General features: G+C 39.5%; 2 protein-coding genes across 5 annotated transcripts in view; one reads left to right on the forward strand and one right to left on the reverse strand.

The window, feature by feature from the left end:
• Window positions 1–1,345: 1,345 nt before the first annotated feature.
• Window positions 1,346–8,832, forward strand: rab3c (RAB3C, member RAS oncogene family). The gene is made up of 5 exons (XM_072681512.1): window positions 1,346–1,487; window positions 1,978–2,199; window positions 4,438–4,556; window positions 6,146–6,270; window positions 7,981–8,832. Exons 1-5 carry the CDS (start codon window positions 1,470–1,472, stop codon window positions 8,169–8,171), a joined length of 675 nt encoding a protein of 224 aa, XP_072537613.1. The 5' UTR covers window positions 1,346–1,469; the 3' UTR covers window positions 8,172–8,832.
• A 943-nt stretch (window positions 8,833–9,775) lies between these two features.
• pde4d (phosphodiesterase 4D, cAMP-specific) overlaps window positions 9,776–14,851 on the reverse strand; it is a 112,957-nt gene continuing 107,881 nt past the window's right edge. For all 4 annotated transcript variants that reach the window (XM_072681513.1, XM_072681514.1, XM_072681515.1 and 1 more), the window contains exon 15: window positions 9,776–14,615. In XM_072681513.1, the coding sequence (XP_072537614.1) occupies window positions 14,064–14,615 (552 nt within the window). In that variant the 3' untranslated portion in view covers window positions 9,776–14,063. The remainder of the gene's footprint in view (window positions 14,616–14,851) is intronic.

Raw genomic sequence — 14,851 nt, forward strand, 5'->3', positions numbered from 1 at the left:
CAGGTAGAAATTGGATTTTTTATATTCTAACATTGTAATTTAGTTAAAGACTATCCTTAAGCCCAGTCCACAAACGCAGCCTCCCAGCAAACACTCACTACAGTAATTTCTCAACAATTAACATTGCCACAACATTGTCACAACCCTACCTCTTGGTCATCATCATGTTTGATGCCCCAATCATGCCCAGTTATCCATTTTCTCACAATAGAACACATCATAAATGAACAATGTGGACATTGTGACAACGTTATGGGCACAAAGCAATAGGTCAGCAGGGGACCTGGTGGTCTGGGCTGTTAAGAATCAATAGGAAAGGCGCTTATAATGTTAGTGCCATTTTAACCCAGGAGGGGGCGCCAGGACTTCAGATTTTCTCACCAAGCATATTCTAGAAAAGTTAACAACGCACACTCCAAACACTCCAACCACTGCAAACTGAAGCTGGCATGCACATACAGGGACCTCGCGTAAATAAACATGCATGGAGCTTTAAAGAAACGTAGCTAGACATTTAGCACTACAATACAAAATGCATTGGTTTGTTAGATTAGACACGACACTTCTGATACACTCCTGTTGATCAAATGTCACATTAGTCCAGACTTTAACATACTGTACTATAATCTAGTCTAAAAAGAAAAAAAAATCTAAATCTAAATGCACAAACTCTGCAGCTGCGTGACCTACCTGTAAACAACGCGCGTCATGGCCAGTGGGATGGGAAGCAACGGACCAATCAGGATGAAGCAAGACTGAAGCAGTAGGGATTTGTAGTTCAGAGACAGGTAACTCATCTTTTGTAGGCCAGGGTTTATATAACTCACTGTTTGCTGGTAGCTAGTGTTTTCACGTCGAATCCCTTTTTATGGAAATGCAGTTAGTTCTGCAGTTTCTATCTCTCTCTATATATGTAAATAAATACACGTGTTTCACATGTAAGAAATGTAATTTGTACATGTATAATACATTTTAACAAGTAATATTAGTTTTGGTATTTTTTACAGGAACATACTAAAAATAAAATGCACTAGTAAAACTAGTAAACTAGTAAAAAAAAAAAAATTCCTACAATTCTAGCGAATTTCCTTCTAATAAAGGTTGAATTACGCTCATTATTATTAGTAATAATAATATTTTATCTGCTCAAATGTACGAATTTGGTATTAATCCAAATAATTCTGGGATTAACTCTTAAACCAGGCCTCTAGTTTTAAACAGTCGTTGTTGAGGCCAAACAGCGCCTCGTCAGCTCCGCGCTGCCCCCTTCTGGTTAAACGCAGCGCTGCAGCTCGTCATTAGCAGCCGATGAGGATGAATGGAAATGGGAGGAGAGAGGGAGGCAGTGACGTCCGAAGCATCAGTGGCGTTTAGCCCAGCAGCCGCGACAAAAAAAACCATCTCGACAAAAACAAGTGATTTACAGCGAGCTCTGCTTTCTGCACGTCTGCATTTGCGAAGGTCTAGAGATGGATTTATATGGGAAGGTAAGGCAGCTAATAATAATGCATGCTGGTCTTCTAAAAAGGAGTAGACTGATCAGTTCAGCAGAGCGCTGTGTTGTTTTTAACCCATTATTTGACAGTGGTTTTAACAGTGTACCAGGCAGGTAGGCTGCTCCAACCCAGGGAGGGACGATCAGTGAAGTACAGAAGGCTAATACTACAATACTACATGCCTGGTTGTGTATAGATGGATTATACTAGTGCCAATTAACGCCAGGACTCGAGCTGAGCAGGCTAATGTAGCTCCAGCTCGGTCTGCTGGGTGTAATATAATAATAATTATTATTTTGATCAATGGAAGGATATTGTCTAGTCTGCACCTGGTTCCTTCTGATGGAAAGTGTGCCTAGCTGCCTGTACAGATGTGAACAACCCCTCCGCATTATGAGCAGCCTGCTGATGCTTCTGTGTCGTTTCTCTGTTGTAACGTGGTTCTGGGGTGAACCTCACTGAGCTCCCTGTCTCTGTGCAGATGGCTGCCACTCAAGATGGCAAACAGAAAGAGAACTCGGACCAAAACTTCGACTACATGTTCAAGCTGTTGATCATCGGGAACAGCAGTGTGGGCAAAACGTCTCTGCTGTTCCGCTACGCAGACGACGCCTTCACCCCGGCCTTCGTCAGCACGGTTGGCATCGACTTTAAAGTCAAAACCGTCTACAAGAACGACAAGAGGATCAAACTGCAGATTTGGGTGAGCAGGTTTTACACTGGGCTTCGGTATGAGGCACCACGTTGTGGTAAAGTGCAGGTGCAGGTGCAGGTGCAGGTCAGGGAAATGGAAACCCTACAGCACCACCTCTCATACAGGTGTAGTGAGACCTCCTTATCTGTTATTTGAGTCATATTTCTACCAGATATCTGCTCCTTCTTCCATCCACCCTTCAGTTTGAGCGTTCATATATCCTTCATCCATCCATGCTTCCATCAATATATCCATCAATACATCTTTCCATTTGTTTCCTTATGTGTCCTTCATCTGTCCTTCATCTGTCCTTCATCTGTCCTTCATCTGTCCATCCACCCTTCTATTTGGCCATTCATCCATACTTTATCCATTTTTTCACCATCTTTCTGTCTGTTGATTCTTTTCATTCTATTTTCATGTCTGTCCACCCATTTCCCTCAATCTATCCATGTTCCTTTAAACATTCATCCACCCATGTATCCATCTATCCATGTATCCATCCATTCATCCATCTTTTAAGCCATCTATCATTCATTCATTCATACAGACACGGGTTAATCCATCCACCCATTTATCCATCCATCCATCCATCCACCCATCCATCCATTCATCTTTTAATCCATCTACCCATTTATCCATCCATCCATCCATCCATCTTTTAATCCATCCATCCATCCATCCATTCATCTTTTAATCCATCCACCCATTTATCCATCCATCCATCCATCTATCCATCCATCCATCTATTCATCTTTTAATCCATCCACCCATTTATCCATCCATCCATTCATCTTTTAATCCATCCACCCATTTATCCATCCATCCATCCATCTATTCATCTTTTAATCCATCCATCCATCCATTTATCTTTTAATCCATCCACCCATTTATTCATCCATCCATTCATCTTTTAATCCATCCACCCATTTATTCATCCATCCATCCATCTATTCATCTTTTAATCCATCCATCCATCCATCCATTAATTCATACAGACACTGATTAATCCATCCACCCATTTATCCATCCCTCTTTCATTCATGTATCGATCCATCTTGCAATTTTACTGCCCATCATTCATAAACTATATATCCAAATGTTTGTGGACAGCCCTTCTAATAAAAGCATTCAGCTTCTTCAAGTTGCATCAATTGTTGACACAGATGTGCAAAAGTGCGCACACACTCTAGTCTGTCTAGTCCCTGTAGAGAAGTACTGCCATAGAATAGAATGAGGCTCTTCAGAGCAGATAAACATGAACCTATTGGCACCGTGCCTAATGTCAGGCGTAGGCTAGAGGGGTATAAAGCCCCCCAGCATTGAGCTGTGGAGCAGTGGAGCTGTGTTCTCTGGAATGATGGGTGATGCTGCATCCAATAGTTTTGGGATGACTTGAGGAGTTGGGGATGAGGTGGGGTGGTGATCATCCAGCATCCTAACCTCACTAATCCTCTTGTTGCTGATTGCAATCAAATCCTCACAATAATTGTCCCACAAAAAGAGCAAGGAATGATAGACCTTAAGAAAATAAGGATATTCTCAGAGGGGTCAGAGAGGCTCTGTAAATATTAGGTGCAGTGATGAACACTGGGCTTGTGGAAAGAAAGATAAGCATCTCGTGCAGATGGTCGTTTCCAGACCTCATCTCATTATCGGCCAATCAGAGTCTAACTGCTGTGTTTGTTAGATCACATTCTGCCTGCTTTTTAGCTGCTGAAGACAGAGAAGTACGTAGGGTGTAGTAGGGTGACCTATATTCAGTCTCATGACAGTTACCAAGGTGTCCAATTTTATTTGGGGATGATTTGCTTCATACATACCCTGTAAGGTGTAGCTGTTGGTGCTACAGGCATTAAATGATGCCTGGTGCTCTATCCAATACTTTTGGGATGAGTTGCAGAGTTGGGGATGAGGTAGGGTGGTGATCATCCAACATCCTGACCTCACTAACGATCTTAATGCAGTTAAATCCTCACAGCAGTGCTCCATAATCTAGTACAGAGCCCTTACCTGTCCCTGGACAGGTAAGACAGTTACTCCAACAAAAGCAGGATGAACTATTTTTTAATGACGTTAAATTTTGTCCATGTAGTGTATATTGGTATACAGCAGGGGTGGGGGACTCCGGTCCTGGAGGGCTGGATTTCCTGCTCAAGCACACCTGTTTCAACTTCTATTTGCCCGGGGTAGTCGGGACAGATCAGCTGAATGTAACTGATGATAGTTCTTCCACTTCTTGTGTAGGACACAGCAGGACAGGAGCGGTACAGGACAATCACTACAGCCTACTACAGAGGGGCTATGGGCTTCATCCTCATGTATGACATCACCAATGAGGAGTCCTTTGCTGCTGTGCAAGACTGGTGAGTTGAATCTGAACTTGCACTGTGGTTCATGATCAAAATTGTGTACGATTTACTATATGCATTATTATTATTATTATTATTATTATTATACAGTCTTATGTTTATTTTTATGTATTATCTATTTTAATAACCTGAAAGGACCCACCATCAGTTCCAGACTTGCAAATCCATGAGCATATTGTTGCTGTCAGAAACAGGAGATTGTATCTCCAAAATGGCAAGTTTTCAGGAGTAGGAAAAACATTCATAACTTTTAATGGAAAGTAATGTAAAAATAATATTTATATTTCAAGTAATTTTCTATTAGTATGATGAGATAATAAAACCAGCTGATGATTGTAGACTATAAACATGGAGGAATCTTCAGACTTGTGATGTTTAACCGTGTAAACAGTGCAACCACACAGGCCTGTAATGCAGTGGCTTTGCATAGTTATAAACTGTCAATGTGTATATATATATATATATATATATTATAAGCAACTGACAAAGCACAGCTGTGCATGTAGTGTGTACTGTGTAAGTCCTTTTCTTGGAGGATGGCCAAGAAGACAACTACTGAAGCTACTGAATACACACAACTCTCAGACTGCTGCTGAAGGTCTCAGGGGTTGAGTGCAGGCCTCTGTGATTGAGCTGAGAACTGGGAGACGTTTTGGTAACTGGAGCAGACGCACCCGTTTCTCACGTTTCTTGTTTGGACTGAGCTGTGTTCTTATCTCAACATCACAGAGGAGCACATTTACAGAATGCCAAGACAGAAAGAGTGAGGATTAGGAGGGCAGACTGAAGCAAGAGTAGGCAGCCATGGAGGCAACTCCTAGAGACAGGGCTGTTTTTTAGGGCTTTTACCACTTAAGAACAATGTGCTTTATTTTCATTTATAATGAAACTGCAGACTTATTATTCAGTTATTAATCTTAAGACCTTTTCTGTATGATTCAGGAATGACTATGAATAAATTACTCAGTATCAGTTATTCAGTTACATGTTATGAATTAGTCAGTGACTACTGTGACTTATTCAGTGGCTAATATGAATTATTCAGTAACTATTATGAATTTTTCAGGAACGGCAATAAATTATTCAGTATCCGTTATGAATTATTTAGTACCTGTTTTGAAATATTCAGTTATTAAAGACCTTCACTGTATGATTTGGGAACAGCTATGAATTGATTATTCAGTACCCGCTGTGAATTATTTAGTAACTGTTTTTTTAATTATTCGGAATCTGTTATGGAATATTCAGTTATTAATCTTAAGACCTTTTCTGTATGATTCAGGAACCCACTATGAATTCTTCAGTACCTGCTATGATTTCAGTACCCACTATGAATTCTTCAGTACCTGCTATGATTTCAGTAACCGCTATGAATTCTTCAGTAACGGCAATAAATGATTGAGTAACTGCTATAAGTGAAGTATATAATTGTGTAAAGTAAAGTACTTATTATTGTTCTTATAGATTTAGATATGCTCAGGTCTCCTGATAACAGACACAAACCTCTACAGGATTACGTTAATAAATAAGGAGCGTGGTCTGTTTTCTGTCGGTTCTGAATCCCTGCTGTGTGTCCTTCTCAGGTCAACTCAGATTAAGACCTACTCTTGGGACAATGCCCAGGTGATCCTGGTTGGAAACAAGTGTGACATGGAGGAGGAGAGGATAGTCTCTGTGGACAGTGGAAGACTGCTGGCAGAGCAACTGGGTAAGGGGTACAGTCCTGTGTGTGTGTGTGTGTGTGTGTGTGTGTGTGTGTGTGTGTGTGTGTGTGTGTGTGTGTGTGTGTGTGTGTGTGTTTTTCTTATGTATTTATTCGGGCGGAATTAGTTATGATGAGTTTTACAGGTTATGCTCAGATTGTCTCTGTGATATTAGTGACTTCTGAATCCTTCATATCATGCTTCTGTGATGAGAAAGATCAAAGAGGCTTTTTATCTATTATGAAATGAAATGTAGAATAACCCCATGTTTTCCAACCAACCAAAACTATTTGGTTGACGAAGCACTTGACGAAGCAGTTACTCATTCCCTGCAGGAATAAGGACTAATCAAACCAGTGAGTTCAAGACTTAAATACACTGAATATTAAAACCTGTAATAGGTGAAGAGAGAAACTTCCCTCCTGTAGCTGTAATTTTATGAGGTGAATTTGATGCCTTGCTGTAGCTAATCTGTCTAATCTACCTATCTACTAGGAATGCCCAATGATATTATAATGATATTGGTATTGGCAGATATTTGCATTACCGCTGGCATCAGACAGATGTTTAGATTGGACTGATATTTAATGACCTGTTTATTGTAGTCCTGAGGATCAGGATAGATGTTTCATTTCTCCCTAAAGTGATTCCAGGTAAATTTAGTACAGTAAATGCATTGGATAGCTGCCCAGTTTCCTTATTGTCGTATCCCTGCTAAACACAGGTTGCTCGGTACATAGTTAAGAGAAATCCCAGTGGCTGTAAAGACATTTTTCAGAGGCAGAGTTATTTTTGCAGTTGTATCTCTGCAAGTTAAACACAGATATTTTATGTGAATCAGTCATAAACATTACAGACAACCAGTGGAAACTTTGCTTCATGTACATACATGACTGTGCAATGCTCTTAGGCACTGTTCACTGTTTATTTCTGTTTCTGCCTGTATTTATATTCACAGAAATTGAAGATTTCACCTTGATTACGATTAATGAACAATTTTATATAAAAATAAATTTGTTGGATTTGATTTCTTTTTCTCTCCTAATTTGGTACTGCCAGTTAACTCACCTGTTTGTTGCTCCCCCCTAGCATTAGAAATGCTTCTGACACTAGAAGGGTAAGCACAGAGCTCTCCAGATTCATGCCAATCCAACAACGCCTTCGATGCGTCATTACTGGGCAACCAATACGCTCAGAGGAAAGCACACCTGCCCACATTTTGCTGGCCAATATCGCTAAAGAGTGATAAGGGGAGAGAGAGGCATTTACCCACCCGGAGAGAACTTGTTTGCTTTTGGGATTCTAACTCGTCTGATATGAGCTAGATTAGTACAGTTAGAGGTTTTGAATGTCAGTTTGAATTGATTTTCAATGCATTGCCCAGCCTGATGTGTTTCTAAGTTATTGATGTCATGCAAAACCTATCATTCAAGAACCTTGTATCTCCAAAATGGCAACTTTACAGAAGAAGGGGAGAAAGGCTAACTTTCAATGAAAGTGAAGTAAAAAGATTTTTATTCCAGGCCATTTTGGAGCATACAGCCATACAGTGTCAAGAACAACTGCTGAATTCACATTATGTATTAAGTAAAAAAAAAAAAAGGACAAAAATGGAGAATCGTTTTGTGTGACGGTGATGTTATGTTGGTTAGAAGAACCCACTGTAGTGAAGAATTGAGCCTGATGAGAAAACCTGTCTTTCTTTTTCTTGAAAGGTTTTGAGTTCTACGAGACAAGTGCCAAGGACAACATCAATATCAAGCAGACCTTCGAATGTTTGGTGGATATTATCTGTGATAAAATGGCTGACAGCCTTGATTCTGATCCTGCTGTACCCACAGGAACATCCACAACCAAACTGACCGACAACCCGGTACCTCCTCAGCAGTCTGATTGTAGCTGCTAGCGTTTCCCCATGTAGGCCGTATGTGTGCACGTGTGTGTGTGCCTCCTGTGCTGTTGCCAAGCTCCTGTATTTGAAGACAAAGCCCCAGACCAGACTGGAAGTTAGAAGCTCTTCTCGATTCTCAACTGTTAGGATCGACTAAACCTAAACCTAGGCTCAGCAGGGAGTTTTCAGTGTAGTGTCTTCAGTTTCGACTCCTGTTTAGAAAGCCTAGTGTGTAAGCAGCTAACTATAGGGTACGGGGAAGTTGTGCCAAAATATCAGTGTCGGAGTTACCCGTCTGATTAAAGCCATTATAGCACTGTGCAGGCCTTATCTTATGCATTGAGGTTGAACTAAATCCAGTAGATCTCCTAAACTTTGCAATATCCTGTATATGTGTCGTTTTAGAGAAGAAGCCATTAGCTGAAATCAGCTGTATTTATTCCTGCTTGTCTCAGGGGAGTTCAGTGTGTGTGTGTGTGTGTGTGTGTGTACTGCTATCTTTCTACCTAGTGTGTGTGTATAATATAATTGTTAAGCCTTTGTTTAACTTATTGAGTGAGCGCTGTGTTTTGCATCTGCATATTAGTTGGTTATTTAATGTGTTCCCTCCTCCCTCATACTGTATGCGTTTCAAAGTTATGGATTAAGAACAGATGAATAAAGTGGCCTTGAAATCTGTTGTTTCAGGTAAACTTATTCATTTCTGTGTCCTGAGCTTAATTAATTATGATGAAATAAGTCTACAATAAGACTTAAGCATTTGAGCCAAGGGCGCTATGGAAAGTTGATACGACACTAATTCAGACTGATGCAGATAATCGTCACTGATGGGAATAGTGCTGTTAATTATATGGACTAGTGCAGCTATTCTTCAGCATTTTGCGCATAGATGATAACAGCAGATGACAAGTTCATTTGTAGACTATTTGATTTAGAATTATAAGAACAGGGAAGGATGTGAATAACAGAGTAGTAGTTTATAGACTTTCCAGAAGCCAAACTGTCAGGCATTTTCTTTTGAATGGAAGAGTGGAGGGAAAAATGATAGAAATGGGTCTCAGGGTAGAAATAAATATCAGTTACAAAAGTCAGTTGTTTATACATTTTTTATGAGAATTTATCAGAATTTTTGTGGTTTGTAATTTGCCTTGTTTAGTCTTGGTTGTGGAAAATGTGATGTGAAGAGGTGTAATCCTGACTTTAGGTGGATTTCAAAAATAATACTTAATAATAATAATGATGTTTAATGATGATTAATTTCGAAAATAAAGTAATGGAGCAAAACAAAATCAGTGATGACTGGCCACTCTGGGATAATTTTTCCACTCTGATTTTGGGACAGAAAGAGACACTGAGGGAGTCCTTTCTTCAGGCTGAAGAGTATTGAACTAGGCTGGTTTTGACATCTCATGCTAAAGCAGTTTGAAGACACAGTGACCAGAGAGGAGTGGGTTTTCCTCTGATAATGTGATGACACCTTGAAAGCTCTATTTCTCAAATCTATGTGCAAACCTACTCCTTTAAATATGGTTTGGGGTGATGGACTGGGATTAAATCATAAACAGTGAGAATGAAATTAGAGACAAAAGAAGAAGAAGAAGCACAGAGGTGAGCCAGAGTCAACCCATGCTTTTGTTTATTCCGGTGCATATAAAACATTTTTATTTGATTTTGTCGTTTTTTTCCCTCTTTTCTTACAGAAGGTTTATTTCTACAGTTCTATCCAATAGACTGCCATAAATAAGGAATCCATTAAACAACTACATTGTCTTGTGAAACCTCCAGACAAGTTGGCATTCAAGTCACATAACAAAAAATAGTTATCCCTAAATAATCATTTTTTTCTGATGATGTAAAAAGAATGACACAAAAAAGGAAAAGAGCCACTGATTCTATCCATTTAGGGCAATTAGGAATCTACAGTATATGTGTCGAAATTCGCCTCCACTGTAGGATTGGAGTTAATAAAGACATTCCATCCCTTTTCTCAAAAGAACACACAAAAAAGCCTAATGTCCCCCAATGGAAATGTGTTTTCTTTTCTTTCCTCCATATTGCAAGTTACACAGATGCCTGTTAAGATTGTGTAGATTTCATGATGTTCTAGCATGATTCCTTTGTTTCGGTCAAAGAACCGCAGCAAAGGCTGAGACACGATGGAGACTCGTCTGCAGTCAAACCCCAGACCTTTCCGTACAGTCTAAAACCTAAAACTACTCACACAGAGCTGGATCTTTCCAATGCTGCTTTGGCCCACATTCACATAGGCTACCACATACTTCTATAGTTCAGCACATAATAACATTGACAGCTTGCATAAACATGGTAATCGGATCAGGTTCATATATATATATATATATATATATATATATATATATATATATATATATATATAATAAAATAAAAAAAAGTAAAGAAACGCACCTCTTTGGAGCATTACAGTCTGCTGTCGACATGCAGCAGCGATAGGCCTTCAGACACTACCGCCCCCATGCTTCACATACTGGCCTGTTTAATTCACTAAAATGAGGTCCACCACTTGACTTGCATCTACACACATATGGTCTGTCTTTAAGGAGAAGATTTATCCCTTACATTAATTCAAACAGCGGGAAGAAAAGAAAAAAAAGAACAACACATCGAGGTCAATTTCCAGCCAGTAGTTTTTTTTAGTGCAGCAAGAAGATAAAATAAAAAAAAGAAGAAGAAGAAAAATAAGGTTCTTTAAGGCACAACCCTCGGGCCAAGGGACTGCTGTTCTCTTTAAAGAAAGAAAAAAAAAAATAAAGAAATAAATGACAATAATTTGGATTTCTCCACCTTTTTCCACACTAAACAATCTCTTAGGAGATGTTTTAGAAATGGGTTCTTTAGATACTGAATAAGAGTAATAAACATTCTCTCAATAAGAGTTCCGTAATACAGCGACACCATCACCATTAGGGATGATATAATCATTTACAACATGGTAAGAACAACAATATGTACTGTACAGCACAATAAATATATGTTTGTAAACAGAGAGAAATGAGGAACCACTAAAAGTAAGGTAACCGGGTGAGAAGGAGTGAAGGGGGAGAAAGTAACTTGGCAATGAGATGAGCTATAAAAAAAAAATTATAATAAAACAACAAACAGAAGTAAGGGCTGTTTTAAAAGACAGGGACTCCACACACTGTTTTCTACATTTGATTATATATATAATTACTGCATACATAATCAAATTATGCTTAGGTCTACACGCTCCTAAGTCTGCAGTTCTGATGCTACGGTTTGACTAAAATACTTGAATATGCTACAAGCACATCAAAGAGACCTCAGGTGAAACAAATAATAAATAAGATGGTAAAATGGCAGAAAAACAGCTTTAACAAGTATACTGGTGCAGCAGGTCACTTGGCAGAGACACAGCACCAACCCATGAGTGCAAAGGTTTGGCAAAGTGAAGACGACAGGTGAAACAGGAGAGAGAGAGAGTCTGTGCAGTGAAATAACCAATAGAACAGTTACAGTAGAGTAAGCGCGTGCCCTAGCAGACCGCTAACGAGGCTTTACACATTAAAGCTGATTGTCCTATGAACACTGGAAACTGAAGAACTCCATAACTCCATAACATATATATATATATATATATATATATATATATATATATATATATATATATATATATATATATATATAAATCGTCGCTGTCAAGTTTAAACACACTACACATCCCCTTCGAATGACTTCGAAGTACTGCATATAGAATACTAGACTAAAAGCTTGGGCTAGAGGGGTATCAAGCCCCCCAGCATCAAGCTGTGGAGCAGTGGAATGATAGAGTGATGGTGATCCATCTAATGCTTTTAGGATGAGGTGGGGAGTTGGGGATGAGGTGGGTTGGTGGTCCAGGTCATCCAACATCCTGACCTCAGTAATGCTCTTGTCACTGAGTGCAACCAAATCCTCACAGCAACACTCCAGAATCTAGTAGAAAACCTTCGCTGCACAGTAGAGACAGTTACTCCAAAAAAAGGAGAATTGACTATTTTTGAAGACCCTTGATTTCAGAAGAAACAATGAATGAGCAGGTGTCCCAATACTTATGTCCATAGAGTTTACCTTGTATCTCAAAAACAGCAATTTTGCAGGAGAAGGACAAAACCTTAACTTTCAATGGAAGTCAATGTAAACAGATTGTTTACATAAAAGTCATTTTGGAGCATTTCTATCGGTCCATTCATCATGAAATTTTGACACAATGTATAAAACGACTGCCAGACATAAGGTTTTACGTGACAGCGAAGATATATAAATATATTTTCTGACTTACAAGCCTTTAGTCTTAGCCTCGTGCAACCAGATATAAACACACTTTCTGAATGAACACACAAACTGATTTGCTTGGTGTAGCATATGGTGTAGCGTAGTGGGTAAGACTAGGATGGCAGACTAGGGTTCAGTTTCTTAGCTGAGCAAACACACCACACTGCACCAATAAGAGACCTTGGGCAAGACTCCGAACTCTATATTCTTCTACTTGAGTAACATGATTCAGATGTCAGTCACTCTGGATAAAAGCATCAGCCAAAATGTTAATGAAAATTTGCTTCCACACTTTGTTTCCGATTCTGGAGATTCTGGAGACTCACACATATGCTTCTGATTCTTGTTATTAGCTAAACTGTCCTCCTACTTCATTAAAGAATGAGTAGCAAAAATAAAAGCATACAGACAGAAAGTCAGACGAGTCTATGTGTATATCTGCACGCTGCGTCTTGGCAGCAGTGATTTTTAAACCATTAAAGCAGGTCACATGAAGACATTTAAGCCTGCCTAAATATCCCAAAATATACACGTTCTCATTCTATTTGTGAACACTTCATAGTATTACATCACTGGAGGTCTGGAGCTGCAGCCAGCTGTTTTAATCCACTGCAGAATGTAAGTTCACATTTTTACCAGGCAACAAATATCTTTAAGGCTGGTTTAAGCGATGCAGAAACAAGTGTAATTAAAATGACAATGTTTTAAACATTTTTAAAATAAAAATTAGCCCAAAATTTAAATGTAAGGGTCAAATATATATGTATAAAAACTGATAAACAAAGCATTCTTTTCATTATACAATAGGAGCTGTGTGAGTTCTCAAAAAACTCTTTGGCAGATGCCGACTGCAGTTTTTTTTTTTTTTTTCTGGTTTGATTAGCTTGTGCCGTGAGTCATTTTTATCCGCTTTGGTAATGAGGCGATCTACGCTATAAGCTGCATGATTCAAATACTCAAAAGACGAAATCGCAGAACAAATAAAGCAATTCTTAGGCGTCAAGGAAGAAATAGCCTTCATAGGAGTGAGTGTAGTGAACTTCTACCAGCCGCATGTGTCTCCAAAGCATGAAAATTAATCTTCCATCAACTCAAGTGTAGTAAAAAAAAAAAAAAGGTTGATGGTTTGGTGTTTTTTTTTTTTTTTGCAAACTAACCTGCAATCTACATGAATCGCTCTTTCAAACACTGTCTCAGTTAGAAAACACTGAAACACTGACAATCGATAGTTCTCAGAGAATTAAACCACGAAAGACAAATGCATCTCTTCTGTGCGAGTAAACGAGTGAGTGGAAAAGACTTTCCTGAGTGCAAAAATGGTACTAGTCATGACTAAAAGTGAACAAAATATATAAAACACAATGACGATGTGATGATAAGGATGATAAGAAGGATGAATATACACTTTTGGACAACAATGTACAGTACATAACACAGAGCACAACAAAAGAAAAACATAAAAATATGAGGGAAAAAAAAACAACCAACCAACCAAAAAAAAAATAATAAACAGAATAAAGAAAAACCCTACAGCTTAACCATAAATAAGTGGCTCTCATCTCTAGTATAAAAGAAGTCCAGGTGCTATCTCATACTATGTTACGTATTGGCAGTGTCCTGCTCATCGTCGTCCTCCTCCTCTTCATCTTCCTCTTCTTCGTCCTCTTCTTCGTCCTCCTCCTCTAAAACACAAGGTTCTGATATTTCCCCCTCGTCCTCCTCCCTCTGTTCCTCTCCCACCTCCTCTCCCTCTGCCACCTGTTCATCCAGAGGGATCTCGGTACACTCAGAGTCTTGTGTGCAAAGGGTTTTAGAGTCACTGCAGCTGTTCTCTTCCTCCTCCTCCTCCTCCTCCTCCTCCTCCTCCTCGTCCTCGTCCTCGTCCTCGTCGTCCGGAGGGCTGCCGCTGTCCTTCTCCGTGTCCGACTCTCCGTCCTCCTCCAGCGTGAGCTCAAACTGGAACTTGTCCTGGCCGGCAGTGCGGCGACCCTCTGTGCTAGTGTCCAGGGCCGGCGAGGGGCTCTGGGGGATGGTGCTCTGGTACCACTCTCTGTTGTCCTCCAGTGTGTCCAGAATGTCCTGAGCATCAGGGTGAACAAGGTCGGCCCATGTTTCCCACAGGGGGTGGACGATGTAGTCGATGAAGCCCACCTGAGGAGGATATTTAAAAAAAAAAGTTTAATGGGATCAGATCACAATCAACAGCTGCTTTTACCAGTCTGCAGAGCACAAGGAAAAACACACTGATCTCATGCCTCTAAGCTCTAGCTTCATTAATAGATTATGCAACAACATGGATACAGTCATTGTTTTTATTTAGAAATTAGAATATATTGTGATAATATCAAATTGTAAACCTTTTGCTGAATGTATTGTTACACTCCTAT

The sequence above is a fragment of the Salminus brasiliensis genome, chromosome 6, assembly GCF_030463535.1.
Source record: "Salminus brasiliensis chromosome 6, fSalBra1.hap2, whole genome shotgun sequence".
In the NCBI taxonomy this organism is placed as follows: Eukaryota; Metazoa; Chordata; class Actinopteri; order Characiformes; family Bryconidae; genus Salminus; species Salminus brasiliensis.